Source organism: Hordeum vulgare, chromosome 2H (genome assembly GCF_904849725.1).
Source record: "Hordeum vulgare subsp. vulgare chromosome 2H, MorexV3_pseudomolecules_assembly, whole genome shotgun sequence".
Taxonomy (NCBI): domain Eukaryota; kingdom Viridiplantae; phylum Streptophyta; class Magnoliopsida; order Poales; family Poaceae; genus Hordeum; species Hordeum vulgare.
This window is the reverse complement of record NC_058519.1, coordinates 625,555,198-625,582,005: the sequence shown is the minus strand read 5'-3', so window position 1 is coordinate 625,582,005 and position 26,808 is coordinate 625,555,198. Positions and strand designations below refer to the sequence as shown.

Genomic DNA, 26,808 nt, shown 5'->3' with positions numbered 1-26,808 from the left:
ACTTTCAGATTCGTGCGTTCTTTACAAATCTTTATGTCATCTTATAGATGCTGCTACTACGTGCTATTCGGAAATGCTCCAAATATCTACTCTACTATACGAATCCGTTTCACTACTCATAGTTATCCGGATTAGTGTCAAAGCTTGCATTGACGTAACCCTTTACGACAAACTCTTTAACCACCTCCATAATCGAGAAAAATTCCTTAGTCCATTAGTTACAAAGGATAAATTTCGACCGCTGCTAGTGATTCAATCATGGATCACTCTCTGTACCTCTCAACATACTTTGAGTCAAGGCACACTTCAGGTGCGGTACACAGCATGGCATACTTTAGATTCTACGGCTAAGGCATAGAAGACGACCTTCGTCTATTCTCTTTATTCTGTCGTGGTCGGGTTTTGAGTCTTACTCAAATTCACACCTCACAACGCAACCAAGAACTCCTTCTTTGCTGGTCTATTTTGAACTCTTTCAAAAACTTGTCAAGGCATGCATCTTGTTGAAACTTCTATTAAGCGCTTTCGATCTATCTCCATAGATCTTTGATGCTCAACGTTCAAGTAGCGTAATCCAGGTACTCCTTTGAAAACTTCTTTCAAACAACCTTGTATGCTTTACAGAAATTCTACATTACTTCTGATCCACAATATGTCAACCACATATACCTATCAGAAATTCTATAGTGCTCCCACTCACTTCTTTGGAAATACAAGTTTCTCATAAACCTTGTACAAACCCAAAATCTTTGATCATCTCATCAAAGTGTATATTCCAACTCCGAGATGCTTGCACCAGTCCATTGAAGGATCACTGGAGCTTGCATACTTGCTAGTATCTTTAGGATTAACAAAACCTTCTGGTTGTATCACATACAATGTTTGCTCAAGGAAACCGTCGAGAAAACAATGTTTTGACATCCTACGTGCAATATTTCATAAATAATGCATCAACAACTAACATAATTCTAACAGACTTTTAGCATCGTTACGAGTGAGAAAGTCTCATCATAGTCAACTGTTTGATCTTATCGAAAACATCTTTGCGACAAGTCGAGCTTTTCTTAATAGTGACTTATCACCATCATCGTCTGTCTTCCTTTAAAAATCCATCTTTACTCAATAGTCCTATGACCATCAAGTAATTCTTCCAAAGTCTACACTTTGTTTTCATCCATGGATCCTCTCTCGGATTTCATGGCTTCCAGCCATTTGTCGGAATCTGGGCCCACCATCGCTTTCTCCATAACTCGTAGGTTCACTGTTGCTCAACAACATGACCTCCAAGACAGGGTTACCGTACTACTCTGCAGCAGTACGCGACCTTGTCGACCTACGAGGTTTGTAGTAACTTTATTCGAAGCTCAATGATCACCATCATCAGCTTCCACTTCAATTGGTGTAGGCGCCACAGGAACAACTTCCTGCGCCCTGCTACACACTGGTTGAAGTGATGGTTCAATAACCTCATCAAGTTCTACTACCCTCCCACTCAATTCTTTCGAGAGAAACCTTTCCTCGAGAAAGGATCCGTTTCTAGAAACAAACACTTTGCTTTCGGATCTGAGATAGGAGATGTACCCAACTGTTTTGGATACCCTATGAAGAAGCATTTATCCGCTTTGGGTTCGAGCTTATCAGACTGAAACTTTTTCACACAAGTGTCGAAACCCCAAACTTTCAAGAAACGACAGTTTAGATTTCTCTAAACCTCAGTCTATACTGTGTCATCTCAACGGAAATATGCGGTGCCCTATTTAAAGTGAGTGCGGTTGTCTCTAATGCATAACCCATAAACGATAGTGGTAATTCGATAAGAGACATCATAGTATGCACCATACCAAATAGTGCGTGGCTATGACGTTCAGACACATCATCACACTATGATGTTCCAGGTGGCATGAACTGCGAAACAATTTCCACATTGTCTTAACTGCGTACCAAAACTCGTAACTCAGATATTCATTTCTATGATCATATCGTAGACAGTTTATCCTCTTGTTACGACGAACTTCACTCTGAAACGGATTTGAACTTTTCAACATTTCAGACTTGTGATTCATTAAGTAAATACTCCCGTATCTACTCAAATCATCAGTGAAGTAAGAACATAATGATATCCACTGCGTGCCTCGGTACCCATTGGACTGCATACATCAAAATGTATCACTTCCAACAAGTTACTATCTTAATTTCATCTCAATGAAAACAAGGCCTTGCTCATGTGGTATGGTTTGCATGTCACTAGTGATTCGAAATCAGGTGAGTACAAAGATCCATCAGCATGGAGCCTCTTCATGCAATTTATACTAACATGACTCAAGCGGCAGTGCCACATGTAAGTGGTACTATCATCATTAACTCGTATCCTTTTGGCACCAATATTATGAACATGTGTAACACTACGATCGAGATTCAATAAACCATTGAAGGTGATTATTCAAGAAAATAGAGTAACCATTATTCTCCTTAAATGAATAATCGTATTGCAATAAACACGATCCAATCATGTTCATGCTTAACGCAAGCACCAAATAACAATTATTTAGGTTTAACACCAATCCCGATGGTAGAGGGAGCGTGCGACGTTTGATCATATCAACCTTGGAAACACTTCCAACACGTATCGTCACCTCGCCTTTAGCTAGTCTCCGTTTATGCCGTAGCTTTCATTTCGTGTTACTAATCACTTAGCAACCGAACCGGTATCCAATACCCTCATGCTGCTAGGAGTACTAGTAAAGTACACATCAACATCATGTATATCAAATACACTTCTTTCGACTTTTGCCAGCCTTCTTATCTACCAAGTATCTTGAGTTGCTCCGCCTCAGTGATTGTTCCCCTCATTACAGAAGCACTTAGTCTCGGGTTTGGGTTTAATCTTGGGTCTCTTCATTAGTGCAGCAACTGTTTTGCCGTTTCACGAAGTATCCCTTCTAGCCCTTGCCTTTCTTGAAACTTAGTGGTTTTACAAACCATCAACTATTGATGCTCCTTCTTGATTTCTACTTTCGCAGTGTCAAACATCGTGAATCGCTCAAGGATCATTGTATGTATCCTTGATATGTTATAGTTCATCACGAAGCTCTCACAGCTTGGTGGCAGTGACTTTGGAGAACTATCACTAACTCATCTGGAAGATTAACTCCCACTTGATTCAAGCGATTGTCGTACTCAGACAATCTGAGCACACGCTCAACGATTGAGCCTTTCTCCTTTACTTTGTGGACAAAGAATCTTGTCGGAGGTCTCGTACCTCTTAACAAGGGCACAAGCATGAAATCACAATTTCATCTCTTTAGAACATCACTTATGTTCCGTGACGTTTTACAACGTTTTCGGCGCCTTGCTTCTAAGCCATTAAGTATTTTGCACTGAACTATCGTGTAGTCATCAGAAACGTGTATGTCGGATGTTCATAGCATCCACAGACGACGCTCGAGGTGCAGCACACCGAGTGGTGCATTAAGGACATAATCCTTCTGCGCAGCAACGAGGACAATCCTCGGTTTTACAGACCCAGTCTGCAAAGTTTTGCTACTATCAATTTTCAACTAAATTTTCTCTAGGAACATGTAAAAACAGTAGAGCTATAGTGCAAGCTACATCGTAATTCGCAAAGACCATTAGACTATGTTCATGACAATTAGTTCAATTAATCATATTACTTAAGAACTCCCACTCAAAAAGTACATCTCTCTAGTCATTTGAGTGGTACATGATCCAAATCCACTATCTCAAGTCCGATCATCACGTGAGTCGAGAATAGTTTCAGTGGTAAGCATCTCTATGCTAATCATATCAACTATACGATTCATGCTCGACCTTTCGGTCTCATGTGTTCCGAGGCCATGTCTGCACATGCTAGGCTCGTCAAGCTTAACCCGAGTGTTCCGCGTGCGCAACTGTTTTGCACCCGTTGTATGTGAACGTTGAGTCTATCACACCCGATCATCACGTGGTGTCTCGAAACGACGAACTGTAGCAACGGTGCACAGTCGGGGAGAACACAATTTCGTCTTGAAATTTTAGTGAGAGATCACCTCATAATGCTACCGTCGTTCTAAGCAAAATAAGGTGCATAAAAGGATTAACATCACATGCAATTCATAAGTGACATGATATGGCCATCATCACGTGCTTCTTGATCTCCATCACCAAAGCACCGGCACGATCTTCTTGTCACCGGCGTCACACCGTGATCTCCATCATCATGATCTCCATCAACGTGTCGCCATCGGGGTTGTCGTGCTACTCATGCTATTACTACTAAAGCTACATCCTAGCAAAATAGTAAACGCATCTGCAAGCACAAACGTTAGTTATAAAGACAACCCTATGGCTCCTGCCGGTTGCCGTACCATCGACGTGCAAGTCGATATTTCTATTACAACATGATCATCTCATACATCCAATATATCACATCACATCGTTGGCCATATCACATCACAATCATACCCTGCAAAAACAAGTTAGACGTCCTCTAATTTTCTTGTTTGCATGTTTTACGTGGTGACCATGGGTATCTAGTAGGATCGCATCTTACTTACGCAAACACCACAACGGAGATATATGAGTTGCTATTTAACCTCATCCAAGGACCTCCTCGGTCAAATCCGATTCAACTAAAGTTGGAGAAACCGACACTTGCCAGTCATCTTTGAGCAAAGGGGGTTACTCGTAACGATGAAACCAGTCTCTCGTAAGCGTACGAGTAATGTCGGTCCAAGCCGCTTCAATCCAACAATACCGCGGAATCAAGAAAAGACTAAGGAGGGCAGCAAAACGCACATCATCGCCCACAAAAACTTTTGTGTTCTACTCGAGAAGACATCTACGCATGAACCTAGCTCATGATGCCACTGTTGGGGAACGTCGCATGGGAAACAAAAATTTTCCTACGCGCACGAAGACCTATCATGGTGATGTCCATCTACGAGAGGGGATGAGTGATCTACGTACCCTTGTAGATCGTACAGCAGAAGCGTTTAGAGAACGCGGTTGATGTAGTGGAACGTCCTCACGTCCCTCGATCCGCCCCGCGAACAATCCCGCGATCAGTCCCACGATCTAGTACCGAACGGACGGCACCTCCGCGTTCAGCACACGTACAGCTCGACGATGATCTCGGCCTCCTTGATCCAGCAAGAGAGACGGAGAGGTAGAAGAGTTCTCCGGCAGCGTGACGGCGCTCCGGAGGTTGGTGATGATCTTGTCTCAGCAGGGCTTCGCCCGAGCTCCGCAGAAACGCGATCTAGAGGAAAAACTATGGAGGTATGTGGTCGGGCAGCCGTGAGAAAGTCGTCTCAAATCAGCCCTAAAACCTCCGTATATATAGGTGGGAGGGAGGGGAGGAGGCAGCCTCAAAACCTAAAGGTTTGGCCGAAATTGGAGGTGGAGGAGTCCTACTCCAATCCTACTTGGAGTAGGATTCCACCTTCCCACTTGGAAACTCTTTCCACCTTGTGTTTTTTTCTTCTCAAACCTTATGGGCCTTAGTGGGAACTTATTCCAGCCCACTAGGGGCTGGTTTATCTCTTCCCATAGCCCATGAGACCCCTTGGGGCGTGACACCCCTCCCGATGGTCCCCGGCACCCCTCCCGGCACTCCCGGTACACTACCGATGAGCCCGAAACTTTTCCGGTAATGCACGAAAACCTTCCGGTAACCAAATGAGGTCATCCTATATATCAATCTTCGTTTCCGGACCATTTCGGAAACCCTCGTGACGTCCGTGATCTCATCCGGGACTCCGAACAACATTCGGTAACCAACCATATAACTCAAATACGCATAAAACAACGTCGAACCTTAAGTGTGCAGACCCTGCGGGTTCGAGAACTATGTAGACATGACCCGAGAGACTCCTCGGTCAATATCCAATAGCGGGACCTGGATGCCCATATTGGATCCTACACATTCTACGAAGATCTTATCGTTTGAACCTCAGTGTCAAGGATTCGTGTAATCCCGTATGTCATTCCCTTTGTCCTTCGGTATGTTACTTGCCCGAGATTCGATCGTCAGTATCCGCATACCTATTTCAATCTCGTTCACCGGCAAGTCTCTTTACTCGTTCCGTAATACAAGATCCCGCAACTTACACTAAGTTACATTGCTTGCAAGGCTTGTGTGTGATGTTGTATTACCGAGTGGGCCCCGAGATACCTCCCCGTCACACGGAGTGACAAATCCCAGTCTTGATCCATACTAACTCAACTAACACCTTCGGAGATACCTGTAGAGCATCTTTATAGTCACCCAGTTACGTTGCGACGTTTGATACACACAAAGCATTCCTCCGGTGTCAGTGAGTTATATGATCTCATGGTCATAGGAATAAATACTTGACACGCAAAAAACAGTAGCAACAAAATGACACGATCAACATGCTACGTCTATTAGTTTGGGTCTAGTCCATCACATGATTCTCCTAATGATGTGATCCCGTTATCAAGTGACAACACTTGCCTATGGCCAGGAAACCTTGACCATCTTTGATCAACGAGCTAGTCAACTAGAGGCTTACTAGGGATAGTGTTTTGTCTATGTATCCACACAAGTATTGTGTTTCCAATCAATACAATTATAGCATGGATAATAAACGATTATCATCAACTAAGAAATATAATAATAACTAATTTATTATTGCCTCTAAGGCATATTTCCAACAGTATGAAGCTTACTATTCACACAAATTATATTTGCAATTTTGCTAAAAAGACCACATAAGTTATTTATTTGCCAAACTTTACACGTGAGAGACACACTAGACAATCTTGTTCCGACAAAGTTTGACAAATTTGTTTCTAGTCAAGTGCGTTTACACTCAGGTTCCAAAAAACCGCATCGATGCCTTTTGGCCTCGGCATCTTCTTCCTAATCAACTCAGACGGTTCAGAAATAGCTTATGATCTGAAATGCAAAGAAGCTCGCTCTCCTTTTTCTTCAAGGGTGAGCAGTCGTGACCTCGCACGGCGTTCGCCAACAACCAACCGATCAATCAAAACCACAGGCACGGTCTTTGATGTACTCCCTTTGTAAAAAATAATATAAAATCATCTAGATAGTTAAAATAAAGATCTAAGAGCATCTTCAGCCACTCCTTGCAAATTGAGGCCCACAGATCCGAGGTGGGATCACGTCCTATGTGGCGGACTGACTAGGCGCGCCCGGACGCATCTACGAGCCCTTATATCCTCCCCATATTTAAGATGAATATGAGGGTTGCGGACACTCGAGACATATAGGAACGATGTGAAGGATTCGGTTGGATCACTTTTTCCCTTCTCTAGCTCTTATGTATGCTCACTGACTGATCACGTCCGCATACGTATGAGGGGTCATTTAAGGGGTTCGGCTATAGATACTCTAAACGTTTTTATATTTTCTTTTACGGAGGGAGTACTAGCTTGTTCCGAGTGCACTCCCGACCTATTCTTTAGCGTCTCGTATCCTTTCACTTTCTTTTTATTTTTATTTTTCTGTTGTGATGCTTGGTTGATGTATTACGTATCTTTTCCTAATACTAAAGCATGGAGTGCTTCTGCCGTACGTCGTGGTCGTTTTGCTGAAAACCCCCCGGGTTTTCCTGAAATCAACCCGCAGTCCGGATTTAAGTGAGAAAACGATTTGTTTTACTTTTACAGGAAACCCCCCTGTGGTTTCCCGAAATCAACTCGTAGTACATAATTAAGTGAGAGAACGAATCATTTTTTGTAATTTTTATAAAAATGTCCTTCAATTTTATATTAATTAATCTGCAGTTCAGTTATAAGTGACAAATACTTTAAAAAAATCATATCTTTTAAACGGTAACTTCAATTTTAAATTATTATATATGAAATTTTATTAGAAACATATGTAGAATCTGAATATAATGTTAGTTTATCTATCTAACTTTTTAAAATTTTGTTTATAATGTAATTTTCATCAATAGTGATGCGTAGAGTCTAAATATGATATTATTTTACTTATTTAAAAAAATTAAAATTCTATTTATGCTGTAATTTTAATCAATAGCGCACAATCCATTTTTTCGTACTGAGGTCGATCCGTGTTGCAAATGAACACCTCATCAAAATGAGACTGAAGACAAAAAAACTATCAATAATCGGCGAAACATTACATGAAAACAGAAAAATTGATGTTCATTTTAAGGAGAGAGAGAGAGTTAGAGAGAGAGAGAGCATAGATGTATTGACAAAAAAAAGACAACGTAAACATGAGTTTAAATAAAAATCTCAAGTCATGATTATTAGGTTAGGACGTGTTGTATGATTTGCTCCGGTTGCATCTCACGGGCTCTTTTGCTAGTATATAACTAAATAAAGCAGGACGAAGCCTTTTTGGGTGAATTAAAACCGTGGGACATCCTCTCTGGCGTTTTTCGTGTTGGGTTGGGTTGGGTTCGGTCACATGCATGCGCTCATGGCCCTAGCTCACGCCATTGCAGCTAAACGTGCGAGCTGGTCAGCCGGCGGATGGGAGACCGAGACTCGAGACTCGAGACGTTTCCGTGGGGCTCGATCACGGCGCGCCTGGTCCGCCGCACCCACGTCCATGCTGCAGAGCGACGTCGCCGTCGTCCCGTGCGTGCCGTGTGCGAAGCTGGCGGAACGATGCCAACACGATGGACACGCAACCACGCACGGACCGGTCGCCTGCTTTGCCCCGGTAGCGCGCGCGTGCGCACGCACGTCGCTACCGGCTACCGTAGCAGTGCAGTTAGTCGGTGGTACTACACGCTGCCGGAACAAACTCCCATGAAACGTACGGGTGCTATATACAGCTGATTGTCTGATCCTGATTAGACAGTGACCAGTAGCTAGCTAAGCTAGGTGGTTGGTTGCTCATACGGAAGAAAAAAAATGCATGCATGCACGCACGTACGCACGCTTTCCAAACTGCCTATATCGTATGCTTCACAGACAATAGTCGGTCTCGGTGCGTAAACTTAGCTGCAAATGGAACGAATTTAGGAAGGGACGTGGGGGCTAGATCCCTAACAAATTGATTCTTCTGATTGTGATTGTTGTAGGTAAAAGATTTCACAACTTGTTCATTCTATGTATGAATGCTGGCTCCATGCCTGGCTGCCATATGCATCGCCTGATATTAGCTTATGATTCTCTCCGTCGATACACTCCTTTCTTCGAGCCAAAATAAAATGTGGCGCGTATTAGTTTGTCTTGGCTTGCATAAAAGATTACGTTGATAAAGTATACAGAAAAATATTACCAAACCTTATCAAAAGCCAAATAAATACTGTTATGGGTTCATCATGAAATATATTTTCATACGACATATATTCAGTACTGTAAATGTTTACATTTGCAGGACCAAATATATGCCCATCAACTAAAAAACAAATACCAAATATATACCATTAGGTTCGGCATGAAATATATTTTCGGATATTATATATTCAGTATTGTAACTGTTCACATTTGTCTACAAACATGGTCAAAATTATATATTTTTATTTTATATACAAATATGGTATTTATTTTTTGCATGGCACTATACATTATGGTATCATTATACTCCCTCTGTTTCAAAATATGAGGTGTATTAATTTATGTGAATGTAAAATATTTATAAGTTTGTACAATTTTATAGTAAAACATAACAAAAATTACATTATTAAATAATGAAAATATATTTCATCACGAAAATAAAATATGGAAATATATATTTAATGACAAATAAATAAAATATGAAAATAAAAATTTAATGTTGAATAAATAAAACATGAAATTATATTTAAAATACAATATAAAAATATATTGTATGACAAATGTAATAATGATGATTTTTTTATTTTAGACAATGATATTCTTCTTTATAACCTTGCTCAAATATAGTAAAATACATTTAAAATTTGAAAGGTAAATCATGCAAATGTAATTTAACCTATTCTTAACTGATATACACAGGAAACCAAAAAAACAATCTTATAAAAAATGATTAGTTTCTTGAAGTAAGCAATTATCATGATTGGGTCTTTGTAGTCTAATCAAGTTTTCACACCAAGTTCAAATTGTGTAAAAAAAATCAGTTTTCAGAAAATCAAAACAAGAACAATCACCATTAAGGTAGCATGAAACTAGCCACAATTTAAGTCCTTCAACAGATATCGGTGTGTAACTGGTTCAGTAAAATTCTTGCTCCAATATAGGATGAAATATTTCCCTTTTCCTCCAGAACATCTTTTTGTCTATATAAAAGGAGAGAAGGCACGCTAATGGGAGGGAGTCGAACAGGACAGGGAGCTGGCGGCTGTAATATTCACTGAACCATGGATGTGGAAAAAGGATAATGAACCAAAGAACAGTCAAAAACTTGAGTAGCAGCCAACAGCTCAATTTCGACCAGCTATTCTGCTGTCTAACTTTAATCTTTTCGAATCGTTCTCCTGCTGCCTTGAAGGGGGCGATGAATCGTGTAGAAACGTGCAATTAGCTCCGTTGCGACACCCTCTCGGGCCATTGAAGTAAGCACATGGTCTCGTTGGCCTCGTTTTCATATCCCTGTTCGTCACAGAAGCACCATTCATAGCATCAATACCACTGGTTTGGGGAGGAGCAGATTGGGGGTACATTCCAAACTGCCTTCCATGTTGTTCAAGTGATTCCTGCCTTTCACCACCATGCTGATGGATGAGGGTTTTGTAGTAGTTGATAGCCCTTGGTGGAGCACCTGAAAAATTCATAGCTGGACTACTTGAACCTGGTGGATAACTCATAGCTAGATTTGACCCTGGGGGATGACTCATAGCTGGATTTGAACCTGGGGGGTTACTCGTGGCTGGATTTGAACCTGGGGGATGACTCATGGCTGGATTTGGACCTGGTGGACGACTCATGACCGGACTTGGACCTTGTGGACGACTCATGACCGGACTTGGACCTTGTGGACGACTCATAGCTGGACTAGAACCGGGTCGAAGATTAATAGCTGGACTAGAGCCTGGTGGATGATTCATGGGAACTGGAGGATATCCTTGAGGTAGTCGATTCATCATTGGCCGTGGGGCCATTTGTGGTGGAGGTGGCAGGGTAGAATTTGTGTTCTGGAAAGTTGTCATATGATTGGAATATGAAGCAGGGGCACTCATTGTCATTTGGGGTGGTGGACCTCTTGGCATTGGGGCAACAACAGAACTACTGGCAGATTGTTTTTGTCTAATTTGGTTGTATTCTTTCATTAACCTCTCAACTTGTACAGGATCACTCAGTATTTTAACAAGCAGATCTCGGTCAACCATACTTCCCTTTTGGTTGCTCTGCATTATTGCAGTGTATGCAGCAGAAGCTGCAGCCAACACATCAGGTTCAACGCCAGTGGATCCATGAGGATGCTGTTGTGCAGCAGTAACTGAAGCATTTGACGCTAGTGGCGCATCGTTTGACTGATGGTAATCGTTTGGTGGATCAACCATTGGTCCTTCCGACTGATCTGAAGCATCATCATCTTCGACAGGGATCACAGGAATCAATGGGGTTTCGGAGTCATCATAATGAGCGTCTTTCACATCAAGAGAAACAAATGGGCTGCATTGGCACAAAGAGCTAATGAATAACAAATATGAAGCGTCAAAACGGAGAATCTGTAAACCCATATGAGAAGCTTGCTTACTTTGGAGGAATGTTCGACGCACGTGGATAAATAGCCTCAAGCACTCCAAACATTCTCTCATTTTGTACAGGAATCTCCCTGCTTTCTTTTCCAGAGGCAACCTGCCACTCTGGGTTCAGCAATATCTGAAACCAAGACAATGTTGAAAAATGAGATGATATTGAAAAATATCTAGAAAGTTTGTTTAACACGGCAGTCTAAATCACGAGTCTTACATGTGGTGGGCATTTCCACCTAATAATAGGAATTTGAGATATGTCAATTTTGAGGTCATTGGCTGGCTGCAGTGACTCAAAACCCGGAGGCAGGGAATCATCTGAACTCGAGCCAGCTGCATGCATTAAGGATGTGGAGCCTTTTGCTTGGAGATTGTCTTGCGGTCTTAATCCAGCTTGGGAAGGGGAATCCTCAGATATAAACAGCCTTACCTGAGAGATTAACAAATAAATGAGGCGGAGTTTCTTAATATTTACATTCTGCAATGTTTTAATGACTAGGAACCAAAAATCAAAAATCTACACTTACTCACTGAACTCGGATATAATGTACATGAGCAATAAGATAATTAGTATACAACTGATACAAAGCACACCTTGAACCAAATTAACAAATTGTATTCTCTTCAGGATTGGCACATGATATATAGCGCAAAAATGGGCTTGGCTATGCTCTACCCATAAATAAAATCTTGTATCGGTTAGTAAGGTGTACGACTGACTTTATATCCAACTATCAATATTTTCCAGAATAAGAAAATTGACCACTGTGTAGATGTCATGAATGGTGTCTATAAAATTTGAGTAATGCTACATCTACAAAGACTTACTTAAAGATTTTACGTACAAACTGATGTGTAGGATTGTGATTGGTAATTGAGGGATGAGGGGCCCCACCCCCACTAAAAATCAGGGGAGGAGAGAAGAATTAGTTTGGAAGGTTAAGTAAACCTTTGTAAGTTTTTGTAGGTCTAGCATTATTGCAGGTAACAGAGAGATGATTTTCTTCCGACTGTTCACAGAATTTCGATTCAGGATTTCATATAATTCTCAAGAAAATTGGTAGTAGCACAATCAGGGAATCTGATCTCAAACAAAACAAAACGAGATTTGAGGAGCAGTTCTGTAAAATATTAGTGCAGTTTAGACTTCAATATGAATCAGTCAATCAGGTAATATAGATGATTTTCTTCTCTTACCAGAACCTATGTTTAGGACTTTAAAAGATCAATAACTGAAGTAATGTAGCTCAATCAAGGCATTCAAATCTCCAAGAAATTTGAAGGAGATTTTGAGGGCCGGTTCTGTCAACTGTGACATACCAGTAAGATTCTATAGGCAGGACAACTGCTTGAGACTTCTATATGGATAATAAGTAGTGCAAGCTAAGTAATGATGCTGGATACCGTGCAGGGCTTTCAACAACAGACACTGAAAATCATATCAACAATTTACAGAGTGCAGCAGCAAATGGAATGATATCACTAGAACAAAAATTCATATATGCACATATGCACCGTTTCCTGTTATCCTTGCAAGTATTTTCTATAAAAATCTGTAATGAGCGTAAGCAAAGAAAGATAAGCATGATCCAGGGAGTCAATGACTACACTTATCAACCTAAACTTAGCATCATGGTGCTGAGGACACGTGTAAAAAGCTGATCTATTAGCAAAAAATCGAGTAACGACGACATCAGTGCACTGACAAGACAATAAATCAAGTAATGACAAGTATGAGCAAAAAATACTTTACAGAAACCAAAATGCAATCACTTAGGGATGGTAACTGACAAGATAAGCTTCCATAATAATGCTCATTTGGATTCAGCCAATAAATGCATTATCTCGTTATTAATGGTATCTCATGCTGAACAGATGAATAAAGCAAAGTTCACCATTGGTACTTTATAGCATATACAAAAAGAATTTTGCTGAACAAGGTCTAACAAAAATGGCCATCTAATGCCACTAATTCCAGAAGAAACAATGTGATAAATTATAAGAGCCTCACATAGCTTAACAGGACAAATATCATTCTTTTCCAGAAAAGGGTAGAACCTAGTGCATAACAAATTTCAGAATCAACTTGAATTAAATCATGTAAAGTTGAACACATTCATTGATGATAGGAAATTTAAAAGGGTGCCATCTGTTTGCTTGATGATAGGAAATGTAAAACAGTGCCATCTGTATTATGTATGTTTTGTGTGTGTGTGTAGATTTTGATTAAGTTGCATTTTGAACTTCAAATACGTGCATTGTTTGTTTCTGTCTTTTAACCTAATTTTTTGTAGACAGTGATAATCTGACGAATTGGCATTATTACGGCAGGAATAAAGCCTGTGATATAGAAGTGAAGCATGAGATATATTCTGTTTTTCATATTTAAAAATTTAAGGGTAACATCTCCCGCTTATAAACATTACAATGTTTACTCAAGACTTCTGACCCTGCTGGAGATCATTGAACTGTGTAAACTATGAAAAGATAGCCAGCCAGCAGTGACACCGCGTTACATGAATACAAGGGCAGCCTGATGTGCTTAATAGTAAACAAACCGATCACTAGTTAATAGAGAAAAGTTGGATGTATGGTAGACAGTGTAATTTGAACATGCTTAGTCAGCAGGAAAAATGTAACAGCACATGCCCAAGTTATGTGAATCCACATGCTATACTAACGTGCTAGGTGGTAGCAATACTGCTGGATATATGTTGGCATGCTCATGAAACAGAGAAGAGGGCAAACTGAATTGACACCTAAATCAATCGACTACTCGCTTCCTGCAGAGAATGTAACGACGCTTCCCTATACACATGACAGGGAAGATCAAATAAGATATACATATATGTTGTCTAAAATTTGAGATAATACTAGGATACTGTAGTGTACCAAATTCCCAGCTGGTATTATGTTGTTATACTAGATGCAGTATTTCATATTTCGTAAGTGTTTCACTCGTCATTCGATTCCCCCTTTGCTCGTCTCCCCCGCCACATTGTCTGCATCCTGACGCTGTTTGATACAGATATATATATACATATATGCAGAGGTTGTTTAAATGATCGCGTTTTGTTCTGTCATAGGGTTAACCGCACACTGAAATTATCCGCTACGAGCATCTGTATAAATAAATATCGGTGTCAGCAACGCCAGCAATCCTGCCACGTTTGCAGAACGAAATCCGCATCTCATTCTGTTGCGCTGCGCTCATCGGATACACAGCATCCTCGTCGTTTTACACGCAGGGCCACGCATCTCGCATCTCCAAAGGGAACAAAACAAGAGCGGTCCAGTACAACAAAGATGGTATCTCACGCAACAACAGCAACGGATTAATCAACCAATCAAACCATTCATCAACAAGAACAAGGCAACCACGCAACCAAACAAACCAAAATCCGCAAAGACGGCGGACGAGCCCTCGAATCCGTCTCCTCGATTGGGTGGGTGGATGGATTGGATTGGATTGGACTGGACTAGTAGTATCAGTGGCAGTACCTTGCAGAGGCTGGGTCCGGTGGCCCACGAAACGCGCCGCGACCGCCTCGACCCCATCGTCGCTACACCCCCCGCAACACACCGAATCGAATCCGATCTAGACGAGACGAGACGAGACGCGCGTTTGCAGCGGCAGGGCAGGGCAGGGCAGGGCGAGCGATCGACGGAACGAACCCACGGGAGAGGTGGCGATCGGGGCCGGCTAGGGTTAGCCCCTCCGCGTCCCGGCGGCGGCGGCGGCGGATTTGGAGGGGAGGGGAGGGGAGGGGGGGAGGAGACGGGAGGTGGTGAGGAGGCGAGGAGGAGGATGTGGTGGCTCGCGTCGGCACCGCTCTACCCAGCCCTGGACGCCCCCTCCCCCTTTTCTTATTTGTCGTCGCGTCGATTTGCGTTCCTTTCTTTTCTCCTTGTTTTCCTCCTTCAGTTCGCAGCCTCCCACCCCACCCAGCAGCCGAGCCGAGATCGATGCGGCTAACCTAACCCCAAATCCAGGACAGCTCGGTGTGAATTTACCAGGTTGCCCCCTACTTATCTACCCTCCATCGTTTTGTCCCGAGGGCAAATACGTAATCACGTCGTCGTTAACCGGTAGGTCATGCGAGACGGCACGTAATTTTACCGGTCGTTGGTTAGCAGATCGAGCAAAGTCCGTGAGACGTACCATACCAGTCCTACTCCTACTCCTACTCCGGTACTATAGTTGACAGAAGCAGATTAGTCGGAGGTTAGTGTTTTAAGGTTATTAAGGAGGCGTACTGGACAGGAACTCCTCCTTGACAGAGACAGGGACTTGTTCATGATGATGATAAAAGTGCGCACTTCGGATTCCTGCCAACTGCCATCATCATGCTACTCTGTATTTTCAGTGTCCCCCTACTAAATATGATGTTTCATGATAAAAATTAGTTTGAAGTATCTACGTTGATTTTTCTTTTCAATGCAAGGTATTATTAAAGAATAGACAAAAAACTTTAATACACATGCATCTCTACGTTACACTCGCTTTTTTACTTCTTACATTGGATCATTTTTTTTAAGCACTCGCCTTCTACAAAGAATCTCACTTCCTCGTTCCAACATACTTTTCCTTGGCATACTAGGCATTGGCCATACCCTGACTAGAGTACTTTGATTCGCTTCCCAGACCGGGGCTTTCATTCGGCTTTCGAACGCTTTGCTGTTAACAGAGGTAACCCTACGTGGCCACAACATGTAACCTCTACCTGAAGAAACCATAATCCTGTGGGATCTGAAAGCTGCGATACGAGATACTGGAAATGCCTGAGCGCTGCCGTCCACAGGCTCAGCCAGGTAGACGGGCACTGGTCAGAGTACTTCCAGCTGGTTCTACGGAAAGCGCACTAGGCGCCATCAGCTGCCAGCTTGCTTCGTCTCCAGATAACAACCATGTCACGTCGCTGCAACTTGCAACGGCCAAGACAATGACACGGCGCACAAAGCCAGTCATCTCAATCCACATTCCAAGTCAGCAACAGTCACGGCGCATGTCACTGCACAAGCAGTTGAGGGTCCAGCTAGGCTCGCTTAAGACCATACATCAGATACAGTTATTACAGATCAGATCATCACCACGGATGTATTCTCCCATCAATCAGGTACCAAACCATAGCAATACATTCGGCAAACCTGCTCTTGGTATCATCAACTCAAGTGCCAGCATGCCACAGCAGCACAAAATAATGCCTACCTCTTCTTGAAACCATACTTCTTGCGCTCGTAGAAGAGGTCCGTCTTGGCGCTCCCCAGGTTCACGATCTTGGGGCACCCGTCCCGGTCCTTCTCCTGCTGCGTGCACTCCTTGCAGTAGTAGGCATCCGAGATGCCCACCCCTCCGCAGATGACACACCTCCCCTGGAAAGAGCCGTAGTTGCACTCGTCGCAGACACGGACAAGGGTGCAGGGGCGCACGTACGAGTCGCAGATGACGCACTTGCCGTCGCACTTCTCACACAGGCGGCCGATGGCAATGCCGGGCTGCTTCCGGCACATGATGAGATCGGGGTGATGCTTCGCCATGGCTGTCGGATGCTGCTAACCTGTGAAAACCAGGAGCGCGTTACTTGTCAGAATATAGTCATCTTAGGATGTCAGCAAAAGAAATAAAATGGTGAGGCGTCCCTAAGAAAAACGAAAGTGCCAATTCAGTTGACTGCAGCACTGCATGTGGCATCTCAATAAGCAAACTGCTAATGGTTGCACTCGCAACAGAAATAAAGTGGTGAAGCATCGCAACAAAAAGCAAATTGTTAATTTACAGGAAATTTGGATGTAGCATCGCAAGGAGAAGCAAATTGCTAATGCACTTTATTTGTTGAACTTGCAACCAGTGGCAACTTAGCTGTCCCCCACTCCACCTCCCGGCATAGAAACAAACAAGATACTATTCCTAAATCCTAACGATGAAATTATTTTTACAACTAGTAATTCATCATGCTCTAATGTTCTACATCATCAAGGTGAAATAAACGACACAAGAACAGATTGCCCTTCAGGAAAAGGAAGTATACCACTAGAATTCATATAACCAACATTGACAAAAATACAGTACGAGTTAAAATTCAACCCCATCGTTCCAATTTCTTCATTTGCTGTCATCAGCGTCCCTTCAAACACATTTCCATAGGACAATTAACACATATACAGTGGTATGGTGCAAATTCCACCCAGTTTTTCCAATATATTCTTTTAATGCCATTAGAGTGCCATCAAAAAAATTTAAAAAAACATTCCATCATAAAAGCACACAGACATTTAGGCATATGTTTCTTGCTTTCTACAGAAGCCACATCATAGCAGACATTTTCAGCAACTGCGGTGGAGCTAGAAATGTATGACAGCAGGTGAACTAAAAACCCTGAATACCACCCCACAATACACCCCCACCCCCCCTCCCGGCACAGAAATAAACAAGAAAACATTCCTAAGATTGAAATTATTTTAGAACTAGGAATTCATCAAGCTCTACATTATCAAGGTGAAATAATTCACACAAACAGATTGCCCTTAAAGAATGGGAAGTATACCACTATAATTTGTAATCAACATTGACAAAACCACAGTATAATTTCAAATTTGACCCCATCATGTATTCATTTACTGTCATCGGGGTCCCTCCAGACAAATTTCCATTGGACAACAGACAAAGATACAGTGGGCATGGTTGCAAATTCCAGCCACCCTTTTCAATATAGTCATTTAATGTCATTAGAGCCCCATCAAACATAAAAACTATTCCATCATAAAGGCACACAGACATGTAGGCATATGTTGCCTGCATTCCACGGAAGCCACTGAAGTCACATCATAGCACACATTTTCACCAACTTGATGTTGGAAGCTAGAAATGTATGACAGCAGGAGAACTCTAAACCCGGAATACCACCCCACAATACACCGATCAGAGGTTATAAATCTTAGATATACAAAATTTGATGTTGGAAGCTGATCCAAAACATTTCCAACCAAATCAGTTACCTAGTTATGCGAAGTTTCTGGTTGGAGTCTTTAAGTAAGGGGTGAAAACTATACTATCACAAAACACAACTAATAGGGTGCCCCAACCACAACTATACCCATATGAAAACAGAATGAACAGTGCCCCTGCCACAACTATATCCAATATAATTAAAACTGAATGCAGATTTGAAAGCTTTCAAAGACAACCGAATGTTGTAAAGACTAAAGAAGTAAAGAACACGAATTCAAAGTGACAATGTTATCAATTTGATAGGCACACCATCCTATGGCTTTAACAGCATAATTCCAGTACAACAAATTTTACATATCATGAGCATGGCATTACTTCCCGTTGACGATATGAAAATTAACAACATACTCCCTCCGTCCGGAAATACTTGTCTTAAAAGTAGATGTATCTAGACTTATTTTAGTTATAGATACATCCATTTTATACATTTCTAGGACAAGTATTTCCGGACGGAGGGAGTACAATTGTTTTAGGTACACTACCTATAGCATAAATACAGCATACATATAGGAGTTACCAGCGTATATTATTAATTACTTCGCTGATTGCTACTTCAGTTCCCACAAAATAAATCTTATAGCATGAGCTCCAGCCTTCAAGGTCACTCGAGACAGTAAAATGTGAGTATACAAACCAAATTAGCATATGTTTCAGTTCCATCCTCCAAGATCACTAGCCAACATAACATAATTGATAATTGTATTAGTGTACTAGATGATGGAGTACCAATTATAGGCCCCTACATATCTGGCTAGCGAAACCGAAGTTACAGATCACACCACTAATTGCTTGTGGCCGTGTTTCAAGCTGCGGTCATCCAAACCATTCGAAGCTTAGTGAATCTAGAAGAACAGGAACCCTACTCGCCGGTGCTTAGAGGGCTACGATTGGTGCAGAAGGACACGCCCCACCCCCAAGCTGCGGCGGCTGAACTACGGGGCAGCGCGAGGAACATGGACAAGCGTCCGAGGAGAAATCGCCGTTGCGGAGCAGAAAACCTAGGGGATACATACGCTTCGAGTGGCGGAACGGGACCGTACATCACAAGAGAAGCTCTAGGGTCCGGTCTGCACGCACCTTCCGAATGACGAGCTCGCCGCGGCGGCGCTTGCTCCTGGCTCCTTGGCTTCCCGCGGGCGACGCGCCGAGACCCCGAGACGACGTCGACGAGGCGGGCGGAATGTATTCTGGCGGCGGCGGCGGCCGATGCGGCTAGAAGCTTGCAGATAAAAGACGAAGAGGTGTGCTGCGATGGGGATCGCCGTCCAAATCGCCCGGCTGCCCGATCGGACGGCTACCAGAGGCCGATGCGGTTCACCATATTCTGCTCGACTGGGGCTGGGTCCCACTTGTCGGCCTCTCAACACCTTCGACCCCCCCTCCTGACCCCTTCTCCAGCGCCACCGTCGCCCCCGCCGCCGCCGCCGTTGAGCACCCGCTGCCGCAGAGGTCTGCACCGCCTCCCGAGCCAATCTCGCTCGCGCTCTACGGGGAGAGGCGATGGATTCGGCAGGACCCTCGAAGCCCGAGGAGGTGGCCGCTTACCAGAGCAGCGAGGCCAAGCAGGCGAGGCTGCAGTCCATGCTCGCGGCGCTCCTCGACGACCCCATACTCGCCGACGTCCCGAGGAAGCCCTCGCTGGCGGACGTGGACACGCTCATCAACCTCGAGCTCGGCAGCGCCATGAGGGTGACCGTCGTCAAGCTGGACAACACCTCGTTCGGTATATGGCCCTCTTCCAACCCCCACATTTCTGTCTAAATCTTTCACCATGCGCTTATCCCCATCTCAATTCGTGTTCTGCATATTTTTCATTGTGGTGATGAAGATGTCGCGGTGTTGAACACTGCTACGCTCAAGGATTTGAAGCTGGCTGTCAGGAAGAAAATAACTGAGATAGAGCAGGGCCAGATGGGCCATCGTCACATCTCATGGTAAGGAATAGGATCTTTTCCTAAATCAATGGAATGCCTCGAATTGATTTCTTCCGTGGATGATGGCTTCTGACAGTCATGGCATCAACTTGATTCATGCTAACACAGGTTGATCTAGTTACTTGACGTTCTTCAATATATTCTGAATTTGCACTGAGCTTGACCTGTTTGGTCTCTAATAGCTGAATGTGTTACATAAGGCTAGTCAAACCAACTTCAATCAGGCTTTCTGTATTAGTGTCTTTCTGTTGAAACTTGAAGGAAAATATAATGTTCGAATTGGGATCTCTGTATTAGTGTGTTTCGGTTGAAACTGGAAAATATATCTTCCCAAACTTGACTTCTAGAAGTAGTTTTAGCTCAAACTGCTCAGCGAATTTGCCTTACGATTATTTCAGAATGTGCAAGCCTGCTATTTCTACACTGTTTATTTACCTCCAAAAAATCAAGAACCTTCTAAATTCTAATTTGAGACCCTATTTTCTTAATTCGAAGCTTCTGCTATGTTGTTATAAGCCTGTCTAGGAGATTACATTCTTCTTCAGTCGAATATGATGATAACACTCTTTGATATTTAATGTCTCCTACAGTGGGCACTCAGTCACTGAAGATCTACCAAAAGGTACTAGTTTAGATAGGCATCATGATCTGAATAAGATGAAGGTCACAAGATCTACAGTATTCACTTGGATTCTGAAATAGCTCGAGACGCTGAGAATCCAAGCTGAAGCTTATTTTGTTTTTTAGCTTGATATTTGCACTGAACTTGACCTGTTTGGTATTGACTAGCATGTGTGTACACAAGGTTAGTCAAACCCATTTGAATTAAGGTCCCTATCATAACTAATCTATTTCAGTTCAAACTATGGAGGATATAATGTTCAAAGATTGTCTTCTTAAAAGTAGTTTGAGCTCAGCATATAAAGAAATTGCTCTCTAAGATGTTTAATGGCATTGTAAACTCTAAAATATGAACCCCATTCCTTAACTCCATGAAGATTCAGCCATGTGGTTGTAGTTTGTCTAGGACAGTACAACATTTGCTGTCTGATATCACAGTAGTACTCGCCGCAAAGAGGTCTTGGCGTCAGTATTTGTTACCACTGTCAGAAAGTGTTGTGCCTACTTGTCAGACAAAAGCTACTATGTAGTATGAAGATCGCAAGTGCTTTATGATAAACTATAGAATTGGGAAGCCTCGACTATTTTATTTCTGTACAGAATGAACATTACTAGATGTTGAAAACAATTTACAACTCCATAATTAATATGGTTGGGCATCTGCCAACTATTAAGTAAAGCCCATATACAGGTTCAGATGTACAGATGTAAAACTAGTTAGAGATCCTACTTTACTGTTCTTAGCTAGGCTTGATAATATAGCTTCAATTATATAATACTCCCTCCGTCCGGAATTACTTGTCTGAGATTTTTCTGGACACATTTTAGTGTTATATACATTCGTATCTAGACAAATCTAAGACGAGTAATTTGGGACGGAGGTAATAGCTGTCAGGTTTGTATTGAAGTTCCTGAAAGTGCCTTCTTGGTATCCATCTCTTCCTGAATTATGGAGTTCAAAGGCATAATGATTTATGTGGTTCTCGGCACTAGTTGCATATGTAAAGTACCTGTGGAATGCTTTCTTGCTGTATTTGATCATTTAGCTCCATTATTTTAGCCGGAAATATCCATGTTTTCATCCATTTTTCTATTAAAAACCAACATACTTTTTTGTGGCATCTATCAACCATTTCTTTTTCAATATTTCCATTTGTTAAGGATACCGAGAATTTCTAAACTCGCTTTAAGTATTTATGTTTGTCCCAGGAAGCATATTTGGGAGAACTACTGCCTGACACATCAAAGTGAGAAGTTGATAGATGACAATTCTGCACTTTCTTCTTATGACATTCGTAATAACTCCAAGGTGTGGTTCCTTCTGTTAGAGAATAACATAATTTTCTCCATTTCGATTTTTCGGAACTTTTTGGTGTGCATAGCAGCATATGAAACCTCTTTGGGGAACAACCCATCTCTTTATGGACATTTACCTTTTTGGATGGAACAAAAATGCATATACTTCTTTCTTAAGATGGCCTAGTGGAATCTGCATTACCAAATAAGATAGTTTGACCTCAAATGCATCCACTTACAGAGATAGTGTTACTAGATATGTCAGGTATCAACTAAAGATGTATGAAGTGAATAAAGTTTTGTGACTAGGTTTGTTTCTCACCACACGTCATGTCGAGAGTACATCAGAAGCATTCCAGGAGAAGAAAACACCGTTTCTTCCACGGTCTTAGCAGGAAGATGTGATCCCTAATCAGGACAAGCCGTTGCTACCAGTGGAGAGTGATCATTTTCAAAACGAAGAACGCCCCAAGTTTTAGCTGCGGCGGATATATTTCAAGGAAGCAATCCACTAATTCGTCGATGCATGGAGTTGCAGAAGATCGTGTATGCTTGGGAAGAGCACTACGTGTGTAGTGCACGTGAGCTAATCTGTGTTCTAAGTAGTAATATGGAAGCTACCGATCTGATCATGTAATTCGGCAGTGGAAGTGCACTCCACAATATGTAATGCACTATCTGCACCATGCTTTTGCAGGTCAGCTAGCTCCGGTAAACTACTGGCTGCTTCATTTATATTTATTTATTATGAGAGGAACACCTCGTATTCCATTAACTTAACAAGCTGGACGTGGTGCCAGTTACAAGGTCTATTACATAATCTGGCAACGGGTCAAGCCAGACTTGGTAGCTTTCCCGCTCCATACCCGTGCCGTAAGCAGCCAAGTAATGTGCTGACATATTACAAGCTCTTGGACAAACTTTTACCTTACATGATTGAAAGGATAGGCATATTACAGATTTTATTTCTTTGAAAATCACACACAGGTTGGAGCAGTCATATGCATCAGAAAGTGATCGCCTGCTTCAGAACAGCTGCATCTGTCTCCAAGATGATTCTTTGACACCCCATGCTCATTGCTTCTTTGACTGCATAAAGCATGCCTAGTGCTTCAATATGAAGAGAAGAGGATAGCAACGTTCACCAAATTGCCAGCTCCTGCAATCAGCGCAAGACCTTGGTCATTTTTAATGGTAAAGCCCCATCCACCTGAATTATAGGACCGCCTAAAGGCTCCATCAGTATTGATCTCCAAAATGTTATTTGGAGGAGGAGTCCAGACTTGGTCCTTTACTTGTTTTTTCTGCTTCTTTTTTTGATAGTGATCCATGTACTCAGCAAAATGCAATTGAACTGAGTATGCAATCCCATCAGGTGATCTGATTTTTTCTCCCTTATTTGCCTTATTTCGTTCATGCCACCAAATCCACAGCAAGATGCATACTTTCATGCATTTTCCCTCTTGCATCTGCAGTATTTTCTCCATCATAGAGGAAGCATTTGGGCATTCAACCAATTTAAGTTGACAATCTACTAATAGCATTGCCCTCCATATGGCTTTTACAAATTTGCACTTCCGGAAACAATGGCCACCATCCTCATCAAGTCTGAGGCAAACTGGGCATCTTGTGTCCAACTCTATTCCTCTATGTTTAATTTTCACTCTCAACGGTAGGCTGTTATTTGTTAGACGCCAAAGGAAGTGCAGAAGTTTACCTGGCATATGCAGCGACCAAAGTTTCTTCCATAGTAAGCTTAGATGCAATACCGTTGATCGGTTCCCTTGCCTGGCAATTTAAGGTGACCTGGTATGCAGATTTTACTGAGAATGTCCCCTTCTTGTCAAAATGCCATGCAGGGAAGTCTTTGAAATCCTCATGTATTGGGATTTGCAGGATAGCTTGGATATCATCTTCACTGAAAGTTTGTTGGAGAAGCTGAGGGGGTGTTTGTTTACAAGACTTTTTAACGTAGGGACTAAAAAAAGTCCCTTTTAATTCCATCTAAACCAAACACGAGTGACTTTTAGGGACTAAAAATGGGTATTTGCGACTAGAGAAAGAAGTCCCTAAGAGCAAGTACAGTGGTATAGCCAGCTGCTGGCTATAAGCCATTGTCATGTCATCTATAGTCCATCTTATAGTCAACATGTACAATAGTTCATTGCAAAAGTGTACTACTTTTTATTATATGGTCCATCTTTCATACTCACAAAATGCCTAGGAGCACGTGCTAGAGCTGACTCTTAGCTAAGAGCCTGCTTACCTTCTCTCTCCTCTTCTCTTTCCTCTAACTAAACAAAAATATATTAGTTTACTTCTTATACCCAGCTGACTCAGCTCTATTGTACTTGCTCTAAGGGAGAGTCTTTTTTGGACCTTTTCAGGTTTTCCAACAGTGCTTCTGCTTTTAGCATGTCATTTAATAACCTCTAGTCCATTAATAAGGGTAACATGGTCTTTTAGCATGTCATTTAATAACCTCTAGTCCATGTTTAGCCCCTTGAACCGAACAGGTAGGGACTAGGAACTTTTTAGTTGGGACTAAAAAAAGTCTTAGGACTTTTTAAACAAACAGGGCCTGAGTATCCCAAGTTCCTAAAACAGGATTTATTAGTTTGCTTACTTTGGTGATAAGGTTGTTCCCTTTCTGAGAGGTGACTTTCCTAGTGATGCCCCTGGAAGCTATGGATCAGTCCATACGTTTATACCACTTGGACCCCTTTTAGGATCTCCAACAATAAGATATGCCATTCTTAGGTTCAGCACAGAGCACATTCTTATTTGGGAAGTATTTCGCAGAAAGGACCTTGGTACATCTGTAAAATTCTCCATGCTTGCTTTGCCAACATGGCTAGATTGAAAGAGTATAAATCTCTAAAGCCCAGCCCTCCATCTTTCTTTGGTTTTGTGAGTTTCTCCCATCCAATCCAATGGATCTTATTCTCTTTATCCATTTCACTCCACCAGTATCTTTCAATCATTGAACTAATATCATCACAGAGTGACTTGGTGAGATCAAAGCACTAGTAGGAAACAGGGTTTTAGTTCCGTTGAAAAGGGCCTTTAGTCCCGTGTCATCAACCGGGACTAATAACTTGGGACTAAAGCCCCCCCCCCCCACCTTTAGTCCCAGTTTGCCACAACCCGGGACTAATACCCTTCCACGTGGCTGGCAGCGCGCGTCTGGGGACGAGGACCTTTAGTCCCGGTTGGTAACACCAACCGGGACTAAGGGCTTTCTTGCCAGTGTTACAAGGTATAAAGTTGAGTAAGACTCAGTACCCAGCAACTGCGAAAGATAGAGAACAAATGAGTTCCGTCCCCTGTGCTTCAGCCATAGGTTCTATCATGTATGCAATGTTGTGCACTAGACCGGACGTCAGCTTGGCCATAAGTATAGCAGGCAGGTTTCAAAGAAATCCAGGAGTGGATCATTGGACGGCGGTCAAAAATATTCTGAAGTACCTGAAAAGGACTAAGGAAATGTGTCTCATTTATGGAGGTGACGAAGAGTTCATCGTAAAGGGTTACGTCGACGCAAGCTTTGACACTGATCCGGATGCCTCTAAGTCTCAAACCGGATACGTATTTATTCTTAATTGAGGTGCGGTAAGCTGGTGCAGTTTCAAGCAAAGCGTCGTAGCAGATTCTACATGTGAAGCGGAGTACATGGTTGCCTCGGAGGCAGCTAAGGAAGGTGTCTGGATGAAGCGGTTCATGACGGATCTTGGAGTTGTGTCGAGCGCACTAAATCCAATAACTCTGCTCTGTGGCAACACTGGTGCCATTGATTTAGCAAAGGAACCAAGGTTTCACAAGAAGACCACGCACATCAAACAACGCTTCAACCTCATCCGCGACTACGTCGAAGGAGAGGACGTAAATATTTGCAAAGTGCACACGAATCTGAATGTAGCAGATTCGCTGACTAAACCTCTTCCACGGGCAAAACATGATCAACACCAAAAATGTATAGGTGTTAGATTTATTACAATGTAAATCGCATGGCGATGTGAGGACTAGATTATTGACTCTAGTGCAAGTGGGAGACTGTTGGAAATATGCCCTAGAGGCAATGATAAATAGTTATTATTATATTTCATGTTTAAAGATAATCGTCTATTATCCATGCTATAATTGTATTGAATGAAAACATAAATACATGTGTGGATACATAGACAAAACAATGTCCCTAGCAAGCCTCTAGTTGGCTAGCCAGTTGATCAATGATAGTCAAGGTTTTCTGACTATATGCAAGTGTTGTCACTTGATAACTGGATCACATCATTAGGAGAATCATGTG

General features: G+C 42.3%; 2 protein-coding genes across 2 annotated transcripts; one reads left to right on the top strand and one right to left on the bottom strand.

The window, feature by feature from the left end:
- Positions 1–10,064: 10,064 nt before the first annotated feature.
- Positions 10,065–19,870, bottom strand: LOC123428818 (zinc finger CCCH domain-containing protein 30-like). The gene is made up of 6 exons (XM_045112953.1): positions 19,729–19,870; positions 16,851–17,200; positions 15,144–15,476; positions 11,860–12,072; positions 11,645–11,769; positions 10,065–11,559 (listed from the first exon to the last, which is right to left on the bottom strand). Exons 2-6 carry the CDS (start codon positions 17,178–17,180, stop codon positions 10,368–10,370), a joined length of 2,193 nt encoding a protein of 730 aa, XP_044968888.1. The 5' UTR covers positions 17,181–17,200; positions 19,729–19,870; the 3' UTR covers positions 10,065–10,367.
- A 116-nt stretch (positions 19,871–19,986) lies between these two features.
- Positions 19,987–23,277, top strand: LOC123428014 (U11/U12 small nuclear ribonucleoprotein 25 kDa protein-like). The gene is made up of 4 exons (XM_045112163.1): positions 19,987–20,374; positions 20,480–20,585; positions 22,416–22,515; positions 22,812–23,277. Exons 1-4 carry the CDS (start codon positions 20,152–20,154, stop codon positions 22,905–22,907), a joined length of 525 nt encoding a protein of 174 aa, XP_044968098.1. The 5' UTR covers positions 19,987–20,151; the 3' UTR covers positions 22,908–23,277.
- The last annotated feature ends 3,531 nt before the right edge of the window (positions 23,278–26,808 follow it).

Excerpts from the sequence above, each read along its gene's own strand:
- LOC123428818 (XM_045112953.1), bottom strand. The coding sequence starts at position 17,180 with ATGGCGAAGCATCACCCCGATCTCATCATGTGCCGGAAGCAGCCCGGC. Across the intron at positions 11,770-11,859 it reads GGTGGAAATGCCCACCACAT|ATATTGCTGAACCCAGAGTG; the intron begins GTAAGACTCGTG and ends TCTTGGTTTCAG. Across the intron at positions 11,560-11,644 it reads GCGTCGAACATTCCTCCAAA|CCCATTTGTTTCTCTTGATG; the intron begins GTAAGCAAGCTT and ends GTGCCAATGCAG.
- LOC123428014 (XM_045112163.1), top strand. The coding sequence starts at position 20,152 with ATGGATTCGGCAGGACCCTCGAAGCCCGAGGAGGTGGCCGCTTACCAG. Across the intron at positions 20,586-22,415 it reads GGCCATCGTCACATCTCATG|GAAGCATATTTGGGAGAACT; the intron begins GTAAGGAATAGG and ends TGTTTGTCCCAG. Across the intron at positions 22,516-22,811 it reads ACATTCGTAATAACTCCAAG|GTTTGTTTCTCACCACACGT; the intron begins GTGTGGTTCCTT and ends TTTTGTGACTAG.